Source organism: Silene latifolia, chromosome 9 (genome assembly GCF_048544455.1).
Source record: "Silene latifolia isolate original U9 population chromosome 9, ASM4854445v1, whole genome shotgun sequence".
NCBI classification, from domain to species: Eukaryota; Viridiplantae; Streptophyta; class Magnoliopsida; order Caryophyllales; family Caryophyllaceae; genus Silene; species Silene latifolia.
This window is the reverse complement of record NC_133534.1, coordinates 186,801,318-186,823,049: the sequence shown is the minus strand read 5'-3', so window position 1 is coordinate 186,823,049 and position 21,732 is coordinate 186,801,318. Positions and strand designations below refer to the sequence as shown.

General features: G+C 38.6%; 2 protein-coding genes across 2 annotated transcripts; one reads left to right on the top strand and one right to left on the bottom strand.

Moving 5' to 3' along the window:
* The first annotated feature begins 1,320 nt into the window (after nucleotides 1-1,320).
* LOC141600290 (putative vacuolar membrane protein YML018C) lies at nucleotides 1,321-6,178 on the top strand. Its single transcript, XM_074420487.1, has 8 exons — nucleotides 1,321-1,690; nucleotides 2,271-2,651; nucleotides 3,532-3,749; nucleotides 4,465-4,535; nucleotides 4,630-4,731; nucleotides 5,061-5,178; nucleotides 5,280-5,415; nucleotides 5,843-6,178. Exons 1-8 carry the CDS (start codon nucleotides 1,610-1,612, stop codon nucleotides 5,903-5,905), a joined length of 1,170 nt encoding a protein of 389 aa, XP_074276588.1. The 5' UTR covers nucleotides 1,321-1,609; the 3' UTR covers nucleotides 5,906-6,178.
* A 92-nt stretch (nucleotides 6,179-6,270) lies between these two features.
* Nucleotides 6,271-9,684, bottom strand: LOC141601995 (uncharacterized). The gene is made up of 4 exons (XM_074422303.1): nucleotides 8,604-9,684; nucleotides 8,238-8,302; nucleotides 7,007-8,047; nucleotides 6,271-6,918 (listed from the first exon to the last, which is right to left on the bottom strand). Exons 1-4 carry the CDS (start codon nucleotides 9,682-9,684, stop codon nucleotides 6,271-6,273), a joined length of 2,835 nt encoding a protein of 944 aa, XP_074278404.1.
* Nucleotides 9,685-21,732: the final 12,048 nt, after the last annotated feature.

Here is a 21,732-nt window from a genome sequence, read left to right as displayed (position 1 = left end):
TGCATATGGTCTAAGTTCATATAGTCTCATTCATCTAGTGTTATGAATGTCATGAGTAGTAAGTCTGAGTCTGATTTTCATGAGTGTAGATGATCTCACATGTTTACTGTTTATGCATTTCAATTGTTATTGATTGTTGGTTATATTCGATTGTTGTAAACATGACTGGGAGAGCATCTAGTTACTCCCGACTGATTGTCGAACCCCATTCTCAGGTTGTTCAGATGTTGCTGACTGGTTGATGCTTGCTTGGGGAATGTGCGAAGCGAGCTTAATAATAAATTAGGAGTTTGCTTTTATGTTTTGAGAACCTTAATGATGTATTAATTTGGTTTTGGATTTTGTAGCAAACCGGATTGGTCAGGTGTTTCCGCCACCTAGACCCATTTATTATCACATACTCTGATAATATCTTTATATCATATGTTTTTCCTTTGTTTTATAATTCGGGTTGTTACAGAATGCCCGTGCAACTTTGCACGAGTTATAAGCTCATTTTTCCATATTTACCCTCTCCTTGCTATGGTTTTATTCTTGGAAATACTTTTCCTCCACCATAGACAAGACCAACCAACTCAATAACCCCAACAACAAACCAATCCAGACCCCACCCAAAATTACACTATTAGCTGCCCAAATATTAGCCACCATACATCTGATGTACTACATCAATGATATAGTTTTTGAGCATTAAGATAAAGTTTTTGAGTTTTATTTTAAAAATTATGAGTTTTTTGAATTCATTCTTTTCAACATAAAATATAAAAAATTTCAATATAACTCAAAAACATTACATATAAGCTCAGAAAAATTTGAGTTTTGACGTAAAAAAAACTAACATGTAATTTTTAAACTTTATAAAGTTCGAAAAAAATACACAAAAACTCAAATATATATGCAGTCTGGTGTCATACATCTGATATATAATCCCTTTTCTCTTGAAAACACCCTTAAGCACCGTCGATCCGTGTAATCTTTTAGGATTGAAGATTTCCGTAAAATATCTCGCTAAAAATAACTTAATGCTATACACACAATTTTTGTGAACACGAAAATCCATTACATTAGTCTATGAGTAAATTTTAACTTTTGTAAATAGATTAGTTAAGAAACATAACCAAAAACAAAGGCAAGAGACGACTGCAACATATATTGGTCGTAAACAATAATGTATATGCACAATAAGAATTCATGAATTTTGATTTCTATTACTCCTATATTTGTTGATTTTAAGTTGATGAATCTAAGACAGTTAAAATTCCAAAAAACTAAAAAACTAAAATAACTAGCAATAAGAAAAAAAACACAATTTGTTAAACTACCCTTGTTCCCTCCTCTTTTTTTTCCTAGTCTTGTCTTTCCCACAAAGGAAGAAACCCCACAATTATGCACTAAGCAACCCCGTTCTCCAAATTTATCAGTTTCAATTTTTGTAATTAATTAAATTAATCTCTTCATATTTAATACACCCAAAACTCCAGATCTCATTAATTTCAGAGTTACATTATTATATTATACAAGCAGATCTCATTCATAATTCTTTCTTGTTTTGCTTTGCTTCACATCAGATTATCAATATAATTGTTGTTGTAATTATAATTGAATTTTGATGAGCTTGAAATACAAAGGTGGTTTGTTCCTTTTAGGAGCTACTGTTGTCATCTGGGTTTCCTCTGCTGAAGTTACCCAGGTTTGTTTAATTCATTTTCAATTTTATTTATTACAATTTTGAATGAATTATTTTTGTGATAATTGGGGTGTTATTCGATTGGATCAAATGTTGATATTTGATGTGGGTTTACAGTTACACCCATTTGGTTAACTTGAAGATTGTTAGTATTCTACACCAGTCTCAATTTTAATGCCAAATCTTACTCCTATATCTTTTTGATGCCGAATTTAGCTACTAGGGTAGTTGGGGTTGCTCAACCCAAAAGCATTCCCAATCCCAAATGCAGATTCCTTCAAAATATTATTGGCAATGTTTTGCGTATGACCGGTAATAATAATTTAGGGTATGACATATGAGAATTTAAATGTTGGGGATGAAGATGTAAAATTTCAAAAAAAAAAAAAAAAAAACTCGCCTTATAATTTTAATACATCTCACTGCATCTTATCGTAGCACTGCTCAAATGTTATTGCCTTTTGTTTTAGTGATTAAGGAAATAGTTTGCTTTACACATTAATACATATTCTTAGTATTGGTATAAGCTTTTGAATGCGATTGAAGCATATACAGTCACATCTGACAATCATACACTCGACAGGGCATATATGATGCATATAAACAGCCGTTTGCAGTGACATATCTTGGAGCTTCTTTGATGGTTGTTTATCTCCCCATAGCTTTTATTAAAGATTGGTTTTACAATAAAATGAAAAATTGCTCTCCAAAAAACGGAAATTTAGCCGAAACTGTAATGGAAGCTGCTGAGAAACTTAGTTCTCCTCTCAAATTCATAGAGCAGAAAGTATCTGCAATGGAACTTGAGGGTGGTATTTCAAGAAAGGACAGTGATCTAAACCTTTCTGTGGGTGAAGAACAACCATTTCTCAATGTAAGTCAGAAGAAGGCGGACAGGGAAGTCACCAAATGGGATATTGTTAGATATGGATTTTATCTGGCCCCACTTTGGTTTGTGGTGGAGGTAAGTAGTTAACTGGTCTCCTGTCTGTTACTCGGTTTTTTTAATTTTGTTTTGCATGATAACTTGCATCTCATATACCAATCCTACATCTTTTTTTGTTGGAGTAAAGGGAGCCACAAGAGCAAAAACGTAAGACGGGATTGAACCCAGGTCATGAGTTCCACCCTTCAATAGTCATGACTTCTTAACTGAAATCTGCATTCTACTTCTTTTGTTGAGAAGTTGCATCTTGAAACTCCTGGATTTTTGACAAGTTACATATTCGGAGCTCTTTATGCCCTCTAAGACTCGATTTTTTATAATTGCTGAGATATTAAAATTTGACTTTTAGTAAGGGTTATCTCATTACGTCTTAATCTTTCTCCTGTAGTCCATAAGATATAAGTTGATGTATCTTTCACTCGATCTTGCTTTTGTTGAGGCATAGTAGATAAAATGGTTTCTCTTACTTCCGAATTCCAAACAATTTGATTAGTTTACACTCCGTATTATGTAGTGGTACTTTTATGGTGATGCTTAGACACTATACTTAAAATGTGCTGATGTATGAAGGTATGAACTTTGTGAATTGTGAGTGGCTTTAAAAGGAGTCTTAAAGGTTCATTATTGGAAATTACGTCTTCTGTTGTGAAGGTTGAGATTCAACAACTGGAAAGTTGTATGTAGGAGCTATAACTACTCAAGCCTAGAGTTGGCAAACCCTACCCGAACCAAAAGAACAACTCAAATACCTGTAGTGGCCACGACCCAAAAATGATTTAATTGATGCACCTGAGATGTTGATGCTCAAATGATCAGTTTGCCAAGTTTTCTTATCTAGTACTGTCGATCAGATTATTTACTTCTAACAGGCATTATATGGTCATTTATTCTGGTGCAGTATCTTTCAAATGCTGCCCTTGCACGTACAAGTGTTGCAAGTACTACAGTTTTGTCCTCAACCTCCGGACTGTTTACTCTATTTGTCGGGGTGCTACTTGGTCAAGATTCTTTAAATATGGCGAAGGTCGTTGCTGTTTTTGTTAGCATGGCTGGTGTTGCCATGACAACGCTGGGCAAAACTTGGTCTACCGACGACTCGCAGCTTAGTAGTGCAAGGTAAGTCTTTCATTTTTTTTTTTTTACTTTCTTGCTGACGTTCTCTGTAGTCGTAGAGTCATAGTTTGATGTGAATGGATCTAAACGAAAGGTTTGTGGCTGATGAATGTTTCCCATAAATTTTGGAAGATTGTATCTTTGTTTCTATTCATGTTTGAATGACTGTATTGGTGGTTTTTCTTTACTCCTTGGCCTGGCAATACTTGCACTGAAGGTGTATGTACAAAACCATTTCAAAATCAAGAGGATTTCTACAAGGCTAATAATTTAGCTTATATGCTTGTGTAGCAAAAAAGAGAGTTTGGCATCCACTTCTCAAGTATTTCATTTAGTGATATAGATTAATCTACCCAAACCCAATATGCTTATCCCAAAAATAGAGAAGAGATACTATTGATAATTTACACCGATGTTGATTGTAAAGTTCATAATCTCCATTTCTTCTCATGAATGAAATATCAAAATTAAGATCAACATTTTTTTTTAATTTCATCATGGGCCATTTAGAAAGAGCGTCTCTAAACCACTGACTTATAGAGGTAAGGTCACGTACATCTGTATGTCATTCCATTAAGCGAATTTTGTTAGTCTTACCTATTTGCTTCAAGTGAGTTGAGATGAACGTTCTACCCGATGCTTCTTCTTCTGTTAGTTTCTTTTCGAAATTTATATTTTTGGGTGATAATTTGATAATGCAAACCTTTTGTCCTACCAGCAATGGAGAACGTTCACTCGTGGGGGATCTTTTTGGCCTTCTCTCTGCCATGTCATATGGGCTGTTCACAGGTTGGGGAGTTTTATTTCTGTATCAAAGACTTAGGTATGTAACTAACACTATTTTTCTCATCAATGCTTACTATTGACTTGTAAATTTCACCAGTTCTACTGAAAAAGTTTGCTGGTGAAGATGGAGAACGAGTTGATGTCCAAAAGCTTTTTGGATACATTGGTCTCTTCACTCTAATAGCGCTTTGGTGGCTTGGTATTTCATTCTTCTTTCACTAATTTGAAGTTATTTCATGTCCACAATTTTTTTGGTTAGGGTAAATTTGGCACGTTTATACTGGTGTGTTTCTAATTACGACTGCCATTTGAACTCTCTTACAAGTGTTAGAACATTGCCGGTGCCATACTAAGACATTATAAATAATACCACCTTCTATAAGGCATTTGACTATTTGAGTATATTAGATATGGTTTTACAGTGATGTTTCTGTTAAACCACCTTTCATAAGCATCTATACATCTTATTGACTATTTTGTCCGTTCGAGTGGATTACTAATATTTACTCTTATTTGTTTGCCTTTTAGTGTGGCCGTTAACGATGTTAGGAATTGAACCAAAGTTCACAATTCCCCACTCTGCTAAAACAGACGAAGTAGTTCTTGCCAATGGATTGATCGGAAGTGTCCTATCAGATTACTTTTGGTATTTTACCATCAAATTCCTGTTTCTTCCAATTCATGTCTTCGTTAGTCATTATTATTTTCTGTATCCTTGCTAAACAATGCAATGCTGCTTGTCGTCAGGGCGTTGTCTGTTGTATGGACAACACCGCTAGTTGCAACTCTAGGAATGTCGCTTACAATTCCACTCGCAATGTTGGCGGACATGGTTATTCATGGTCGACACTACTCAGCAGTATATATTCTTGGCTCTATCCAGGTATAGATTTTGTTTCAGTATTGATGCATTTGTGACCATTTGTCAATTTCGTCATCATTAGTGGTTATATCATGTATCTTAATAAAGCTATCTTTTTGTTGTAAAAGGAGCCACTATGATGGCCGATTGTTTTCGAACCTAGTCATGAATGAAACCTGTCATGTAGTCTCCTTATGTTATGAACTCGAGATTTACGGTAGATGTCAAATGACCTGTTAAAGTCATTCATTGAGAGATGATGCTCATGACATGGGTTCGGAAACCGTCAATGTCAAGATTGCCCTCTTGGTTCCCTTTGCACCAAAAAGTAAAAACCTAGTTTTGTAGGTCCGAGTACTTGATCTTCATAAATCCACAATGCACAAATCCGTTAGTTCAGTTTCTTTTATAATGAGAGTTCATTAATGGAAACGGTGCAACGTTGCAGGTGTTTGTAGGATTTGTAATCGCTAATCTTTCGGATTGGTTCTCCAAGAAACTGGGACTGTAGTATTGCTGGGAATGAATATACAAGAGGCTAATCTCCCAAAGGGCAGTTTATCAGCTTTTGCACAGAATAGAAACAGAGAACAGAAAATGTATAAGTTTTGTGCGTTTATGAGATGTGAAGGCGATAGTAAAGTGAAGACATTGTTGTATTTTCATACCACAAAACGCCCAACTATGAATGGGTGTGTGAGTTGCACCCTGTGTATATATAAATTCTTAACATTTTTTGTATTCCTTCTGGATATTCAAATTCAAATCGATTTTTGGTCTTCAATTATGTCTTTCTTTCTCAAACGCTAGGATAAAATAGGCTCACAAACTTATTTTTTTTTTTTTTTTTTTTTTTGACAATCGGGTTAACGAGACCTACAAATTAATAGCACGCTTAGCTATCCTATGAGCGGCTTTATTACAAATTCTAGGAACATAAGCAAAAGTAACACAATGAAAGTTTGCCGCTAGATCGGTTATATCGTCAATAGTGTTCCTTGTCCAATGTTTGAGTTGAGATAGCCGTAGGATTTGGGCAAGAACCTGAAGACAATCAGAGAAAATGTTAACATGGAGGATGTTACGCGAGAGCGCCCACTTTAAGGCTTCCCTAATTGCCAAAGCTTCCGCTTGTTCAGCATTCTCCGCCATTCCTTTGATACAGAATTCAGAAACAATATCATTATCAAAAAGGATGCATCCGCCAAACCCAGCCGCAAGCTCCTTAGACCACGCCGCATCCACATAAATATGAGATCGAGAGCAACTCACAGAACTCTGAATCAGAGGAAAGGGTTCTCCATTCCTAAGATTAGTCAAGTCCTCTTCCATCAGTGTTAGGATAGCCATGGACCCCGATTTCCCATCTTCAGCAGAAAGAGCTAGGTTAAGGGAGTCTTGATAAAGGAAGATAGCACCAATAGGAGAGCACTCGGTACTCTCAAAAATCCTTCTGCACCTTACCACCCAAATAGTCCAAAAGGTACACAAAAAGGAGAGACAAGCCTCAATCTTATTATCAGCCTTAAAAAGAACAGCAAGCCAATTGCAAACCCAAGACCGGAGACTGAAATTATCCCCTGATTGTGCCCTAATCCCCGGAGACTTCCACCCAAATTGCATTAGCAAAGAAACATCCGGGCAACAGTGTTCCTGATTCCGTTTCTTGTGAATCACAAAGAACGCAAGTAAAAGGGCCATCAAAGCCTCTCCTTAGGAATCCTTCCCCAGTGGGCAACGATTCCGTGAGGAGTTTCCATAAAAGAATGATCCAGCTTTTCGGTCCTGGCAGGTTCCAAAGGATTTTTTGAAAGACACCCATATATGCAGCAGGAACTCTTGATCGGTCCTTCGGGGAAGCTGAAGAGTTCCAGTGGTTTTGAAGAGCAATGTGATAGCCAATCTTAACTGAGTAATTCCCAGATGACGAGGCAGACCAATAGAAAGTGTCGCTGCCGTCAGAGCATCGAATAGGAATAGCAAGAATGTTCTTAATGGACGTTTCGTCAAAAGACATAGACACAAGTCTATGGTCCCACCTTTTGCGCTCACAAATAAGATCTTTGATTCTCAAATTACACAAGTTGGGTGAATCAGTAAGAAGCTCAACACATCGTGGTCTCGGCACCGTTCCATGAACCCATTTCGAATTCCAGACACCAAGGTCAGAAGATGGGGAGAAGTTCCACGCTAAAAGGGGTTTGATGAGTTGAAGGCCCCAAACTATACCTTTCCATCCCCACGAAGAATTACTCTTGCCATCGTTAAAGAGCAGATCACCATCACACCACCTTAGGCCATATTTAGCACCAATAGACTTACAGAGAATAGAGTTTGGGTGGGTGATCATTCTCCATCCAATCTTTGCTAGGAGTGCTTGATTGAACTCCTTCATACGTCTAATACCCAGGCCACCATTCCTTTTGGATTGACTTAGGAAAAGCCTACTACACCAACTAATAGAGGGAGATTTCTTATGGCCCGCCCACCAAAAATGTGACAAAATAGCATCTAATCTTTTTGTCACACTTACCGGTATTTTGAATACCGATAGAAAGTAAACTGAGAGGGAGGACAAGACAGAAGAAATCAAAGCCAATCTACCCGCCGGTGATAGAAGAATGCAATTCCATGAAGATAATCGCTTCCTAACCTTATCAATGATAAACTCAAACATTTCCCTTTTACTTTTATGCGCACCTGAGAGTCCCACGTCCGTAGGAATACCCAAGTAGGATCCCAAATTAGTGCCACACGGTATATTGAAGGTTCAAGCAAATTCGAGCAAAGGACAAACTAGAGCTCGAACTTAACATCATAGAGGACTTATTATCATTAATAACCTGGCCGGAGGCATGACAATAATCCTTAATAACTTTGTCGAGGCTTTCGCAACTCTTAGAATTACCTTCAATAAAAAACATAGAATCATCCGCAAAAAGCATATGGGAGATAGGTATACTATTTCTGCTGATCTTTATTCCTCGTATAATCCCCTCCTTCTCCATGCGTAGAATGTTTAACGAGAGAATTTCCGTGCACGAAACAAAAATATAAGGGGAAAGAGGATCGCCCCAGACGAAGGCCGCAACTCGGGTGGATACGTCTTGAAGGAACTCCATTAACCAGAATTTCATAAGACACCGTTGTGATACACTTCATAATCAGCTGAATGAAATAAGGAGGGAATCCCATCAAGATAAGCGTACCTCTGATAAAGTTCCAGTCCAATCGATCATAGGCTTTACTCATGTCAGCTTTAAAGGCCATCCTACCCATCCTACCACTTCTAGAAGAAGAAATTTTGTGTAATATTTCATTTGTAATTAAAATATTATCACTAATATTCCTCCCAGGAACAAAAGCATTTTGAAAGTCACCCACTAGTTTTCCCATGTACTTTTTCAATCGGTTAGTAATACATCTAGTAATGACTTTCATTATAACATTGCATAAGCTAATCGGCCGGAAGTTATCAACTGTTTCAGGGGCACTAGATTTCGGGATAAGAACTAAGAAAGTCTTGTTCAGAAATTCTGGTGAGCTATTACCATTGAGGATAGCCAAGACAGTCCCAACAGCATCATGCTTAATAAAATGCCAACACTTATGGAAGAAGATAGCAGGAATACCATCAGGTCCCGGAGATTTTAACGGACCAAGTTGAAACACAGCCGTACGAACCTCCTTAGGGGTAAAGCGAATGTCAAGAGCATCTCTATCATCAGGAGAAAGAAACTCTTTATTAATACTGAACAAATCTTTCACAGTAGGGCGGTACTCCTCAAAATTGATCTGATTTGCTCCTTCCTGGAAGAGTCTAGAGTAGAATTGGACAAATAAACCCTTAATACTCTCACCGTCAAAATTCCACTCCCCATTATCCATTTTAATCCCAGCAATGTAATTCCTGCCAGCCCTACCCTTAACCCAATTAAAGAAGTACTTGGAGCATGTATCTCCCTTGGTGTTCCATTTCATCTTGGCCCTTTGTTTCCAATATTTAGCCGAGACTTTAGCATACTCCACTTGACTAGCAAATGCAGTGGTGAAAGTTCGAGTCACTCCCTTCGTCTCAATTTCGTGGAGCCCCTCGACCAAATTGTCATCAAAATCACTCCATTTCTTATTCCATTCTTTCCTCTTGGAGATAGACCAAAGACACATACAATTTCTAGCTCTTGATAACTTACGTATCATTCTGACGGTGGCAGAGCCTGAGACAGGCTCAGTCCATTCGTTATGAACCAAGCGAATACATTCCTCATAATCCAGGTTCCAAGCCTCCATACGATAAGGTCTTCTACCATTACAAGTAATTAAATTTGTTTCAAAGATAATAGGCGCATGATTTGAAACTTGAATAGGAAGATGAGTAACACCAGAATTCGGAAAAATATCATTCCAATCCCACGATCCATATCCCTTATCAAGTCGTTCCAACACTACACTATGATCCTCTCTCTTGTTGCACCAAGTAAACCTAGGCCCCTTATACGGAATATGTTGGAGCTTGTGTCCTCCAGTTAGTGCGGATAACGTCATTGCACATACACTTGTACGGACAAGTGGGAGCTTGTTGGGGTTGGTGTCCTTAACAGTTAGTGCAAGGACTTATAAACCTCTAAAAGGATCAAAGGGCATACTTTGGTATTATTATCAGTTGATCCAAGTAGCGGGAGTGAGCATCCGGTCTCCATCTTTGGTCTTCTCAAAAATTACAATTAAAATTACAAATATAAACCTATTTACATTCTAATTAAAACTGTAATTACAAGTGAAAAATCCAAAACGGAGATACAAGATCTCAAAATACAACCAAGACCGTGTTCCATCATTACGGTAACACGTTCTACTAAGGCCACACTAAGTTACAATCGCTTGTAAAATTAAATACGTAATAAAAAGGCATTCACGGCATTCAACAAAACGATAAATAAAAATGCATCAACTAAAACAAATTCATTCGTGACATAATTCTGTAATTATGTTAAATTTATCCAAACCACCTTTTAATGATTAAAATTCGTGTGATAAAACCGCTTCTATCATTTAATTTTAATCTATTATAATCCGTCATTTTAAAAACACTTTAAAACAACTATATGGTACGTGAGTGAACCGATTCACTATTAAGCGAGTGTACTATATCCGGATAAAGTACATATTAAAGCCAAAGGAAAATTTAAATCAAAAGAAACAAATTTTCAAAGTCATTAAAGACGAAATCCCTCGATCCAGGGACATAAGTGCTCGATCGAGGGACGGAGGGGAGCTCGATCGATCAACGCAAGTTGATCGAGAGGAATGCTAATCAGAGGTGCTCGATCGACTAAACGGTGGTCGATCGAGTACCTATATCAAGAACACTACTCGATCGAGTACGAGGACAACTCGATCGAGCGGCAGGTTTAGAAAGGGGGTCGATCGAGTACAAATGAGGACTCGATCGAGAAAAGGTTTTTGACACAGGGTCGATCGAGTACATCAGGGATTCGATCGAACAAAAACAAGCAGAAAAAACACTCGATCGATTGAAACTTTATTCGATCAAGTACAAAAATTTCTGAAAAATCCCAAACCCTCGTGAAAACTGATTTCGAGACAAAATCAATTAAAATTTTTGATCAAAACGCATCAAAACAAATTTGATAATTGATAAAACATGACATATTGTTATAATCTCTGTATAAAACAACAATATGCATAAAACCAAATCGAGAAAGATGATAAAACCGTGTAATACATGACACGGTTTCAAGCAAATTCTCGCCGTATATCTGGGCACGGGTTTTTAAGCACAAAAACATCGAGAGCAACCGTTTAAACAAGACACGGTTCCCAAAGCAACCATAAAAAAACGCAGCAAATTTTAAAAAAAAAATCTGCCGAGTGAAAAATAGGCTGCCGAGACAAATTTTTAGCCAAAACAAAATCGTTTCAAGATCGTTTTATGAAAAACACATGAAAAATTTACGTGGCCTCGCTCTGATACCACTTGTGGGTTAATATCCGTATACTACCCCTTAAATTGCAGGACTATAACGTAAAATTTACATGCAATTTATAGTCATAAAACGATAAAAACAATGGAAACGATAAGTGTATAGAAATCAACCTCGGGTCCTTTTAATTGCGGCGTAAAGATCAGAAATCTAAGCAGATTCCCTCCTAATCGTTGCACCCAAGACTTGGTCCGAGATATGCCCTTGTGCTAGAACAGTGTTCTCCGATTGCCTTGCAATATAGGGAGAACTGATGTGAGTTTTGTCGAGATGAGAGATCTCAGGTTTCAGAGAAAAGCTTGATCTCCAAAACCCTAGTTTATCTGTAAATGAAAATCGCTAGGTCAAAAGGAGAGGGAGCCTCTCCTTTTGTTGCCTCGGTCCGCGGGTCAAGAGAGGAGGGAGTGGGCTTTCCACTTTCTCCTCATTTGACTAGTGATCCGATGATCCGACCCGTCTCGCTTAAAATGTATATGACGCGGTTTATATTATAAACTGTTATCGGTTATCGGAAATTAAGGCATCAGCTAATTATACGGGTTAGCTGAAATATTAATACGTGTCCGACAAAACAGTATTGTATAATTATTTTTAATATACATTTAATTAAATATAAATCACGTATATTTAATTTTACGAATTAACTGGTTAATTCGCCTTAGCCCATGATATTTAATCCGTATTAAATATAATATCTCAACATCACATATTTGACTAATTACTTAGTCAAATTACTCGGACTAACTGGTTAGTCAATATTTGGCATCTACATGACAGTATTTTCATACCGTCACATCTCTCGAACGTATCCTATAGGTGTGACTTTTAGGGACCAGTTGATCACCGCCATCTGTATGACAATAACGTCAAACTTATCTAGCAAGCCAACCGTTATTGATAAACGTGGATCAACTGATAATAATACCAAAGTATGCCCTTTGATCCTTTTAGAGGTTTATAAGTCCTTGCACTAACTGTTAAGGACACCAACCCCAACAGAATATCCATCAGAAGATGCTCAGCTTTCCATTTATTAAACAGAGCAGCCCCCGGAATCCGACCCTTACTACCTCCCCATTTATCTTCTTGATAGTCAACTTGGTTAAAGTCCCCTATAAGAAGGAAAGGTTTGTCAAAAGATCGAATCCATTCACTAAGATCATTCCAAACCGCTTCACGTTTATGGGTGACTGGTTCGCCATAGATAAGACATAAGTACCAGAACCTACCGCTACATTGCGTGACTTTGATAACAATGAAGTTTTGACATGCTAGAAGACATTCAAAATTGGCATCATGTCTAAAACCAAACCAGAGACCTCCTTTGGTTTCATCAGCATCGACACCAAAACTTCGAGAAAACCCAAAAGAACGAAACATAGGATCAACTAAAGCTACTTTACATTTTGTCTCAGCTAAGAAAACAAAATCAAAATAAGTACTCGAAAGAAGCGCCCTAGTCTTAGCGATTGTAGGGGCAAGGGGATTATTAAATCCCCTGACATTCCAACAAAGTCCTTTCATGAAGATAAAACCACCACAGCAATACCAACCAACTCCACACCGGGCTCATACCGACACAACCCAACGATTCCCCTACCACGACACCAACCCATAACGGTTCACCAGAGGCGGTCATAAGAAAACAGTAGCCCTCCAAACGTCTAACAGAAAACCAATTGAAAAACGGAGCGAAAAGGCCACTACAAACCCATACCAAATCAGTCTCGCACTCGCAAAACACATCCAACCAACACAAGAGAGAACCAATTAAAAATCCCGCAACAAACCCAGGAACAAGAAATAAACCTCATGACCACAGCCACCCCAAAAGTCGAAATAACACCAACATGCTAGAAACCAGCCAAGGGCCAACACACACAGACCCCTACCATAAAAGGCAAAGAACAAGGAGTGGAGCACTAAACATAAACCCCGCAAAAGACACCCAATTTCACCAAACGACACCTCCCAGGACCACCGCCATACAAGCAAAGGCCGAACTAAGGGACAACACAGACAAAACACAAGAGACACAAGAACACAATAAACAGGCCAAACCAGGGGTGGGGGGAATGGGGGGATCACCCCTAGGTTGCAAATATGGTTTTCGGTGACAGGACAAGGGTACGGAGGGACGAGAGTCCGACACAAATGGGGCATAAACCAGACTTAACAGACGGTCTTAACATCCATTAAACAAAAATGGATTGAAAAAATTCCACACGCCTTCCATTCCGACCAATGGGATGACCGCTAACAGTCATCGTGATTGAACAAAGCCAGTGAGTGTCGACCCATACCACAAACTCCGTTGTAGTTGTCAGACTTTCCACCTCACTCGGCCATACCATTCATTTTGTATTACCAAGTAGGACTTAAATTCCCAATTAAACCTGCAAAATTCAATCGTGATGCAATCCAAGAGCGAAAAATTGATTTGTATGAGTTTTTCTTCAAAATCAATCAAGTTAATTGGAAGACGCCAGAAACCGCACTCGCGAAAATCAGCTAGAGTCACGCTGAAGACGCCACTGATTCATAAAGACCACGCATACCCACATTAGCTACAGACAAGTAGAGACGACGAGGTACCGCACTTCGCACTCCAAGGTGAACCGCATACGGGGAGACGAGAAAACGGCGGCAGGGAAAACGATCCGCCGGAGATGAGCAAAGACACCGCCACATCTCCGGCGGACCGCCGGTCGGTAGAGGAGCGAGGGTGTCGGGTGGTGGCTGAATGTGGTGGATTAGGTTAGTGTTTGATTTGGGGGTTTTTAATTTGGGGGTGAAGGTGACTTTCTCTCTCTCGTCCAAAAACAACTCCTATTGTCTTTATCTTTACGTTGAAATCAAATATGGCTCACAAACTTATTATTCTCGAGTTTGATTTTAAATATTCATCATTTAATTTAATGAGTTCATTAACTTTTACCGCAAAAGTAGTCCGTCCTACTCTGTTTAAATTAGGTTGAATGTATGAGAGTTTAATTGATAGTTAAATCTTTTACCGAAAGTAGATTGTGAAAAATCGTTTTGGAGAAAAACAAAAAACAAAAATCACGTTTGCTCATCTAGCATGAACTTGTACACCCTACAACTCCCAGTAACACCAACCCGCCCAGCCATGGCTTGATGGGGTCCGTCAGACAATTTCTCTCTTGGACTGTCGCTCAAGTGTGTCAAACTCCCAAATCCCGATTCTGAACAAAATCCTTTACCTAACCTCATCTAGTTGGGCTCCCCTTCTCATCATTGACCGAAAATTAATGTCGATGCATCCTTTTGTTTCTTGTGGCCTTGTGGGTACTCGGTATGTAGGGAGAGACCCGAGAGGTGTTTGGATGGTTGGTTGGACGACTAGTAGGTGCTTGGCTCCAAGTCCTGTGGCTTGTGAACTCCCTGACAGGGTTTGTACGTAGACCTGACCTATACAGGTCGGGTCGTGTCAGATTTGTGTTCGTGTTCATGTCACATATAAATGAGTCATCCACCCCTCAACCCTAATCCAACCTATTTACTTAAATGTTTCATACACCACAACCTTAACCCAACCCATTTAATTTTCTCATAACCCAACCCGACTTATTAACACATTTCCTTTTAAATGTCTCAATTTCTTCATACTCAAGTACTCAACCATCTAACCCATTTAACCCTCAATAACTTGTTTAACCCAAAAGGTTCAAATCCTTTCACATTATAGATGACTTAATCAAAGTGTGAAAAACAAAACTAATACTTTCCTTTTTAAAAAAAAAAATGTTATGCGGTAGTCTAGGCAAAATGTATGATTTTAACATTTCGTCTGATATTTATTTAGCTTGGTCTTGGTCGAGCTCTCTATGTAATATATAAGGTTATATGGTACATAGGTTAACATATCAAGCCAACTTTATTTCAAGTTTTTAACCCATTTAGAATAAATCGGTTATTCGTGTCATAAGACCCAACCCTAACCCGACCTATTTAACTTTCGTGTCGTGTTCGTGTCAACCTAATTATTTAAATGGGTAAAAATGTCTCAACCGTAATCCGATAATTTCGTGTTGTGTTATCGGGTCGGGCCATCACTATTTGCTAGCTCTATTTATATGATCTCAGTTCTTGTGTGAATGTGGCTCGATTGGTTTTGGGAAATGTTTTGCCTTGTTACCCACTCACTAATAACATAATTGTTTATTACAAGGGATTATTAGGGATCTTGCTATCTTTGATGATAATATACGAGAAAAAGTATGCCAATACAGTTGCTGATCACTCTTTGGCAAAGAGATAATTTTATTGTTGAGGGTGTTTTTTATTTTTTGGTTAAAAAGGAACTTAGATTAAACAGAGAGGATTACAAATCAGTAGCATAATTCATGGAGGGGGGTCGGGGGAAAGCTCGTTACAAACCATCGAGCTTAAGTTACAATAAGAAGAGTCTAAGTTACAAAGATTTTCAACAAAGGAGGGAACATCATTCCAAATAAACTCTCCATAATTAATGCCATCAACTTTATCACAGAACTTCGCAAGAGCATCGACAACGGCATTAGCACTCCTAGGCTCAAAGACGATCTTCAAAGATTGTGAGTCCCTTAATAGTTCCCTGCATTCCAAGATTAAATTCACAGCAAACCCAAGATTGTTAGAGACTAAGGCATCATCGGAGAGGGCTTTCACGGTGGCAAGACAATCCGAACTGATTATAAAACAACCCGGACTAGTCGTGGTGAAGGATAATCCTTCACGAATAGCCAATACCTCGCTCATGAAGGAACAAATGGCCAAACATCTCTTCGTCCATCCACATAACCAACTGCCTGACGAGTTTCTAACCACACACCCAATACCAACCAAGCGAGACGAGGAGCAAAATGAGGCGTCTACATTTATTTTTGACCAAGAGGACACAGGAGGGGCCCAACTAATTCAGTTGAAAGGGGGGACACTCGGGTTTGGAGGGGGTGAGTTGGCAAAGGACCAGTCATGGCAGAGTTTCTGGACGCGGTCAATCCAATTGGCATTAATTGGCTCGGAGATGGATTTGAAAATAATATTGTTTCGCCGGAGCCAAATACTCCAAAGGAAAAAGGAAAAGGTATAAGCCCAAGAGGGCAGGGAGCAGTTTTCAAAAATCCAAGTCGTAAGATCAGTAGTGTAGAAGGAGGTGGGCAGAGAGAAAAAATTCCAAACATCACGGGAAGAAAGGTAATCACGGAGTAGGTGAAGAGAGTTCTCGGTGTGGGAATTGCAGAGGTCACAACACGAGGAGGGTGTAATGGAGCGGGAGAAAAGGGTGGCCTTGTGGGGGATTTTGTCCCACCACGCCAGCCACAAGAAGAAAGAGATGCGGGGTTGGGACGCACCAAAGCCAAGTAAGACAACTATGGGGAAAAGGGTTATGGCTGAGGTTGGTATAGGCAAGGCTAAGGGAGAAACCCTTGGAGGAGCAAAGGGAGGAAGTAGCACGGTCAGTTTGAGGCGAGGAAGGTAATGGGATTGCTCGTAGTATTGTGTTACAAATATAAGGGGGGAGAAGGAATTCAAGGACAGAGAGGTCCCAATAGTCATCCACAATGATAGAAGAGACCAAACGGTTTAAGAAAGAAAATTTTAAAGGTCCGATGACGAGGGAACGAAGAGGACCAAGGGAAATCCAGTTATCATTCCACAAGGAGGTGGCTTCCCCATTTCCAATGAACCAAATGAGGGAATTTTGGACGGTGGGCCACCCAACTCCTACTCGGTGCCAAATGTGGGATCCAAGGTGGAAGGGTTTGGGATGGCGGTGACCAGTAAGGTACTTGCTTAGGATAGCCTTAGAGGCGTCATTCTGTCGGAGAAAGAAAGATTTCCAGCATAGGTGACAACAAAAGGCAAGGTTTAAAGTTTTGTAGTTACGGATACCCACCCCCCCTTTAGACTTGGGAAAGGTAAGATGGTTCCAATTAATTAAATGAATATGATTTGAGGAGTTTGAAGAGCCTGACTAGAGTGTAGATAACTCATTTCTACACCTCCCGCCAAACATCCAGTGATGATTGGGCCGCATGTCTAGCATATGTCGCGATTTTATGACGTTTTGTAAATGGGTTAATAAAAGGTAACTCATACAATTGTGTCTACCCCTTGGTTGTCATCTAGGTGTCATTACGGTCGTTTTGGCAGTAATTAGAGTACATTTGGAGTCCGGGTCAAAAACCGTCTTCATTTCCTAAAACCGTCAAATCCCGAGTCAAAAATCAATGTGCTTGTCTACCTAAGGTTTAGGATGTCATAAAATGTTATGGTATATCTCATTTTGAGTCTCATGTCATTTCTTTGGGCTAAACTTAAAGTTTACATTACAAAATGTGCATTTCATTTAGCTAAAATGACAACCCGATTTTTAGGCCCGTTTTACGAGGTGATAACGACTTTTTTGAGTCTGGCCTATTTCACAGAAAGTTCTAGATATTTATTTTATCTTTCCAATGCCACCAAAATCACCTTAATCCGAGTCTTGTAGAGAAAGTTATGCCTAAAATACGACAGGCTGTCAAACGTATTTTTCGCGCAGAAGAATCCTACCCGAGAAAGGACGCAGTAAGTGCTGCGCCTCTTCTAAGGGACTCAGCACCTGCTGCTCAAGGCTTTCTTTTTGTCCAAGTTTCCGTGTTTCGACCTAAGTCGGTTGTTTCCGGATCTTTCCTTCCGTATCCTATTCTTACCATAATTCCTCCGTCTGATTAGTATAAATAGAGGCCTTCGCCTCACATATTTTTCACGCATGTGTCCGCCATTCTCTTCTTCCTTTGCATTCTAAGACCGCGCTCTTGCTTTTCGACGCCTATATGCTTGATCAATCGACCACGTAAGCTCATATCATTCTGAGTACCAGTCACGTTTGCATGACCGACCAATTTGACCACTACACAATTAATTAATCAATCTTTTAATTTCTTTTTCAAGGGAATTTTCATATTTGCATAGACCGAGTCGAGTTACCATTAAAAAACCGATTTAGCTAGTTAAATCTCGCGACGCTAAGATGTAAATCTGAGGGTGTAAAATCCCAATTTAATCTTGTTTTATTTCTGTATTTAATTTATGTAAGGATTTATATCATAAGTATGCTCAAAACCGTCCTTTAAAACCACCTTTTAAAACCTTTTGACGAAAACAGCAGAGATCTGACGCGGGGAAGAATCGCATCAACTGATGTGCCTTCTGGAAAGGCCGCAGGATCTGCTGCGCCTCTTCCAGGGGTTGCTTTCCATTCTTGCGCTTCTTCTTCCTCGGATTTTTGCTCCTTTCGCCTTATATTTTCTTTCTTCGTTCTTTTTCTCTTATTTCATCTAGTAATTCTCAAATTAGTTTTTTTATATTCTTTTTCAACCTTTTACGGCTTAAATCCCTTATAATTCAATATTTTCGGATTTTCGTCATCTTATTCAAACCCGGATTTAAAGGATTCGACTTCTCCATATCGAGTCGTTTCAATTCGTCTTTTGTACATAATTTTCCTTATTTTCCAGTTTTATAACTTTAATTCCGTTTTTAAATCTAAAGTTTCAATCTTTGTAAATCCGACATAGTAAACTGTCGTAGTCTTTAATTCATTATAATAATTCGTTTTAATCGGACTAAATCACTTATATTCGAGTCGTACAACAATAATCAATGTAAATCAACCAAAGAACAATAACTAACTCGCGGGTCTGATTTTCACAGTCAGAACCCAACTCAAGAACAGACGCATGAAGTGTTGCGCGCCTCTTCTAGAGGACGCAGCAGATGCTGCACCTGTTCTAGGTTGGCTTCTGCCTCTGAACTCTTCTCGTTTTGACGTAGGCTTCTAACTAGGTTTCTAATTAACTATTATTCTTATTATCACCATAATTCGACATATTTTCCATATATTTCATATTTTCCATATTTTCTATTTTATTTTTATTTTTTTATTTTTTTATTTTTCCTAATTTATTTTATTTCCTATTTTCTTTTAATTTCTTTATTTAAATCAATTTCCAATTTCCTTATTTTTTCTATTTTCTAATTTTCCTTATTTCATTTATTCTTTTCTTTTCTTTTATTTCTAAAACTCTTTTGGGCATGTTTATGATGGAAATTCAAATATCCATTGTAATTTATTTCTTATTCCTTTGTAATATTTCTTATTATCTTGTATGATTTAATTGTATGACATTCACATGTAATTAATCTAACTTCCAACTTCGACCCCAATTGTTTGCTAAATACGTGTTCACCGACATAGTTTAATTCACACGCTAGGATTAATCCATTGGATGTTGCATTGCATGCATATAATCGGCGATATATCAACTATGAACGACTTCCCTAATCATTAGTAGAGGCCGCTATCGAGGCGGGCGGGATTAGGTGTTCGATTAAAGAGCTTCCTAATACGTACCCTCACCCCTTACTCCAGATCTCTGTGAACATCCGTGTTCATTGGCATCCACGAGAGTCATTCTAGACATAGAATGCTAAGGGTAACGAGTTCTTAGTGTTCATGTCACTACTTTGTATCTTGGCATGGCACAAGGTATTCGAACGGTTCCAATTTCCCATAAAAATTGGTGGCGACTCCACAAATGCACGCTTATTCAAGCCCTTTCGCGCGCACCGCGGGTGGCCCATGTCCACAGTTTGGCGACTCCGCTGGGGAATGATACACTTACGTGTTACCCAGGGTGAAACTTGAACGAGGTTTGGGAATAGGTTATACGAGACAGTTGTCGGTTTTTATTACTCGACCTTCTTAGGTCGTTTCATTCGGTCTTCCTAGGCTTAACCCAACCCATTCGACCAATCGTCCCGTCTGGACGGTCCAAATTCTTATCTGGGCCTAAAGATGGACAGCGATTGACGTCAACCATACCGTGGTACATACTCTTGTTTGTATCAAGGGTTTTCACTACTCGAGGAAATGGACTAGGAACCGACCTTACTCATGTTTGGCACAGACCTCTCTACAGACCAGAGTTTGATTGCTTGGTATGGCAACCCACCTTTCAAGCCAAAACCCCTTTAAATGCACTCAGCATATGTAACACCCGCGAATTTCCCATTTTGACATTTAAAATTTATTAAACCGTTTAACCACTTTATTATATATTTTGAATTATTCAATTTAATTAATTTAATGTCAAACACGATTTTTATGAACGTATTATATAAAAGCTCATTTTTATAAAAATACGTATTATTAAATTATATTTTTGAGGCATAATTTATATAAGAATTTATGTATACATATTTTTGGTCGGACAGTAATAAAGACAGTAATAATAATAATTTCCGTCATAAATTCCGTCTAACATTAGACCGTCACATTTCAATGGGGAATCTTATCTAAACACGGACCAATAGAAAATCGACAACATGCTCACCTACCCTCTTACACCCTACCTCTAAATATCTCCTTTATATATATTATTATATATTTTATATAACTCTTTTATTATTATTATTATATATTATTAATATTAATATTATTACTTTATTATTGTTGTTGTTTGTTCACGTCCCCACACCCCCACCTCCTTTCTTCTTCCTTTTCCTGCGAGAAACAAAGGCATCAGCAGCAAACACAAACAACCGTACTACGCGATTTTTAGTCGAGCTTCAACCCAAGATCCCTCCTCCAATTCTCAACCAAATTTCATAAACTTTACACCATTCTCTTCCTCTTCCCTTCCTCATTCTTTTAAGGTAAGAAAGCTTCGATTTTGTTGAGGTTTCGAAAATACCGTCTTAAATGACAACTCGATTTCTTGTCTTAATTGACTCGTTTTCCTCCTTTTAGCAGAAGACTGATGAGACACTCCCATTTGGACGTTTTTACTTCGAAATTCGTGAGGTTAAAGGTAACGGTGATAGGTTACTCGACAATGAGTCGATATTTCCGTCTTACATGTCGTTTTCATGCTCTTGTTTGATAAAGTTAAATTCTTTACATTTTTCTTCCATTTGTTTGGTAAATATCATCTTGAATTGGTGTTGGAGTGGACTGTGTCGAGCTCGTGTTCTGTCATGAGCTCTGTTTGTTTGAACGCAGTTTATGACTCAGTCAGACAAATAGAAATGGTTGCACAGACTCGGTTTTGGGGACGGGTAGAGTAGTCTCTCAGACCGTTTTTGTACTTGCCTGTTTACATGGTAAAGCCATCCTTCGTATGTCTTGAAATCTCGTGTCATAGTGCCTCGACAGGACCTGTGTTTGGGTGTAGTTTATGCATTTTAATATTCTGTTTTTGGCTTATTTCAGACGAATTATGAAGTGGTGTGAAGGGTTGTTGTAGGTAGACGAGTAATGGCTGTGTCGGGGTTGCTCACG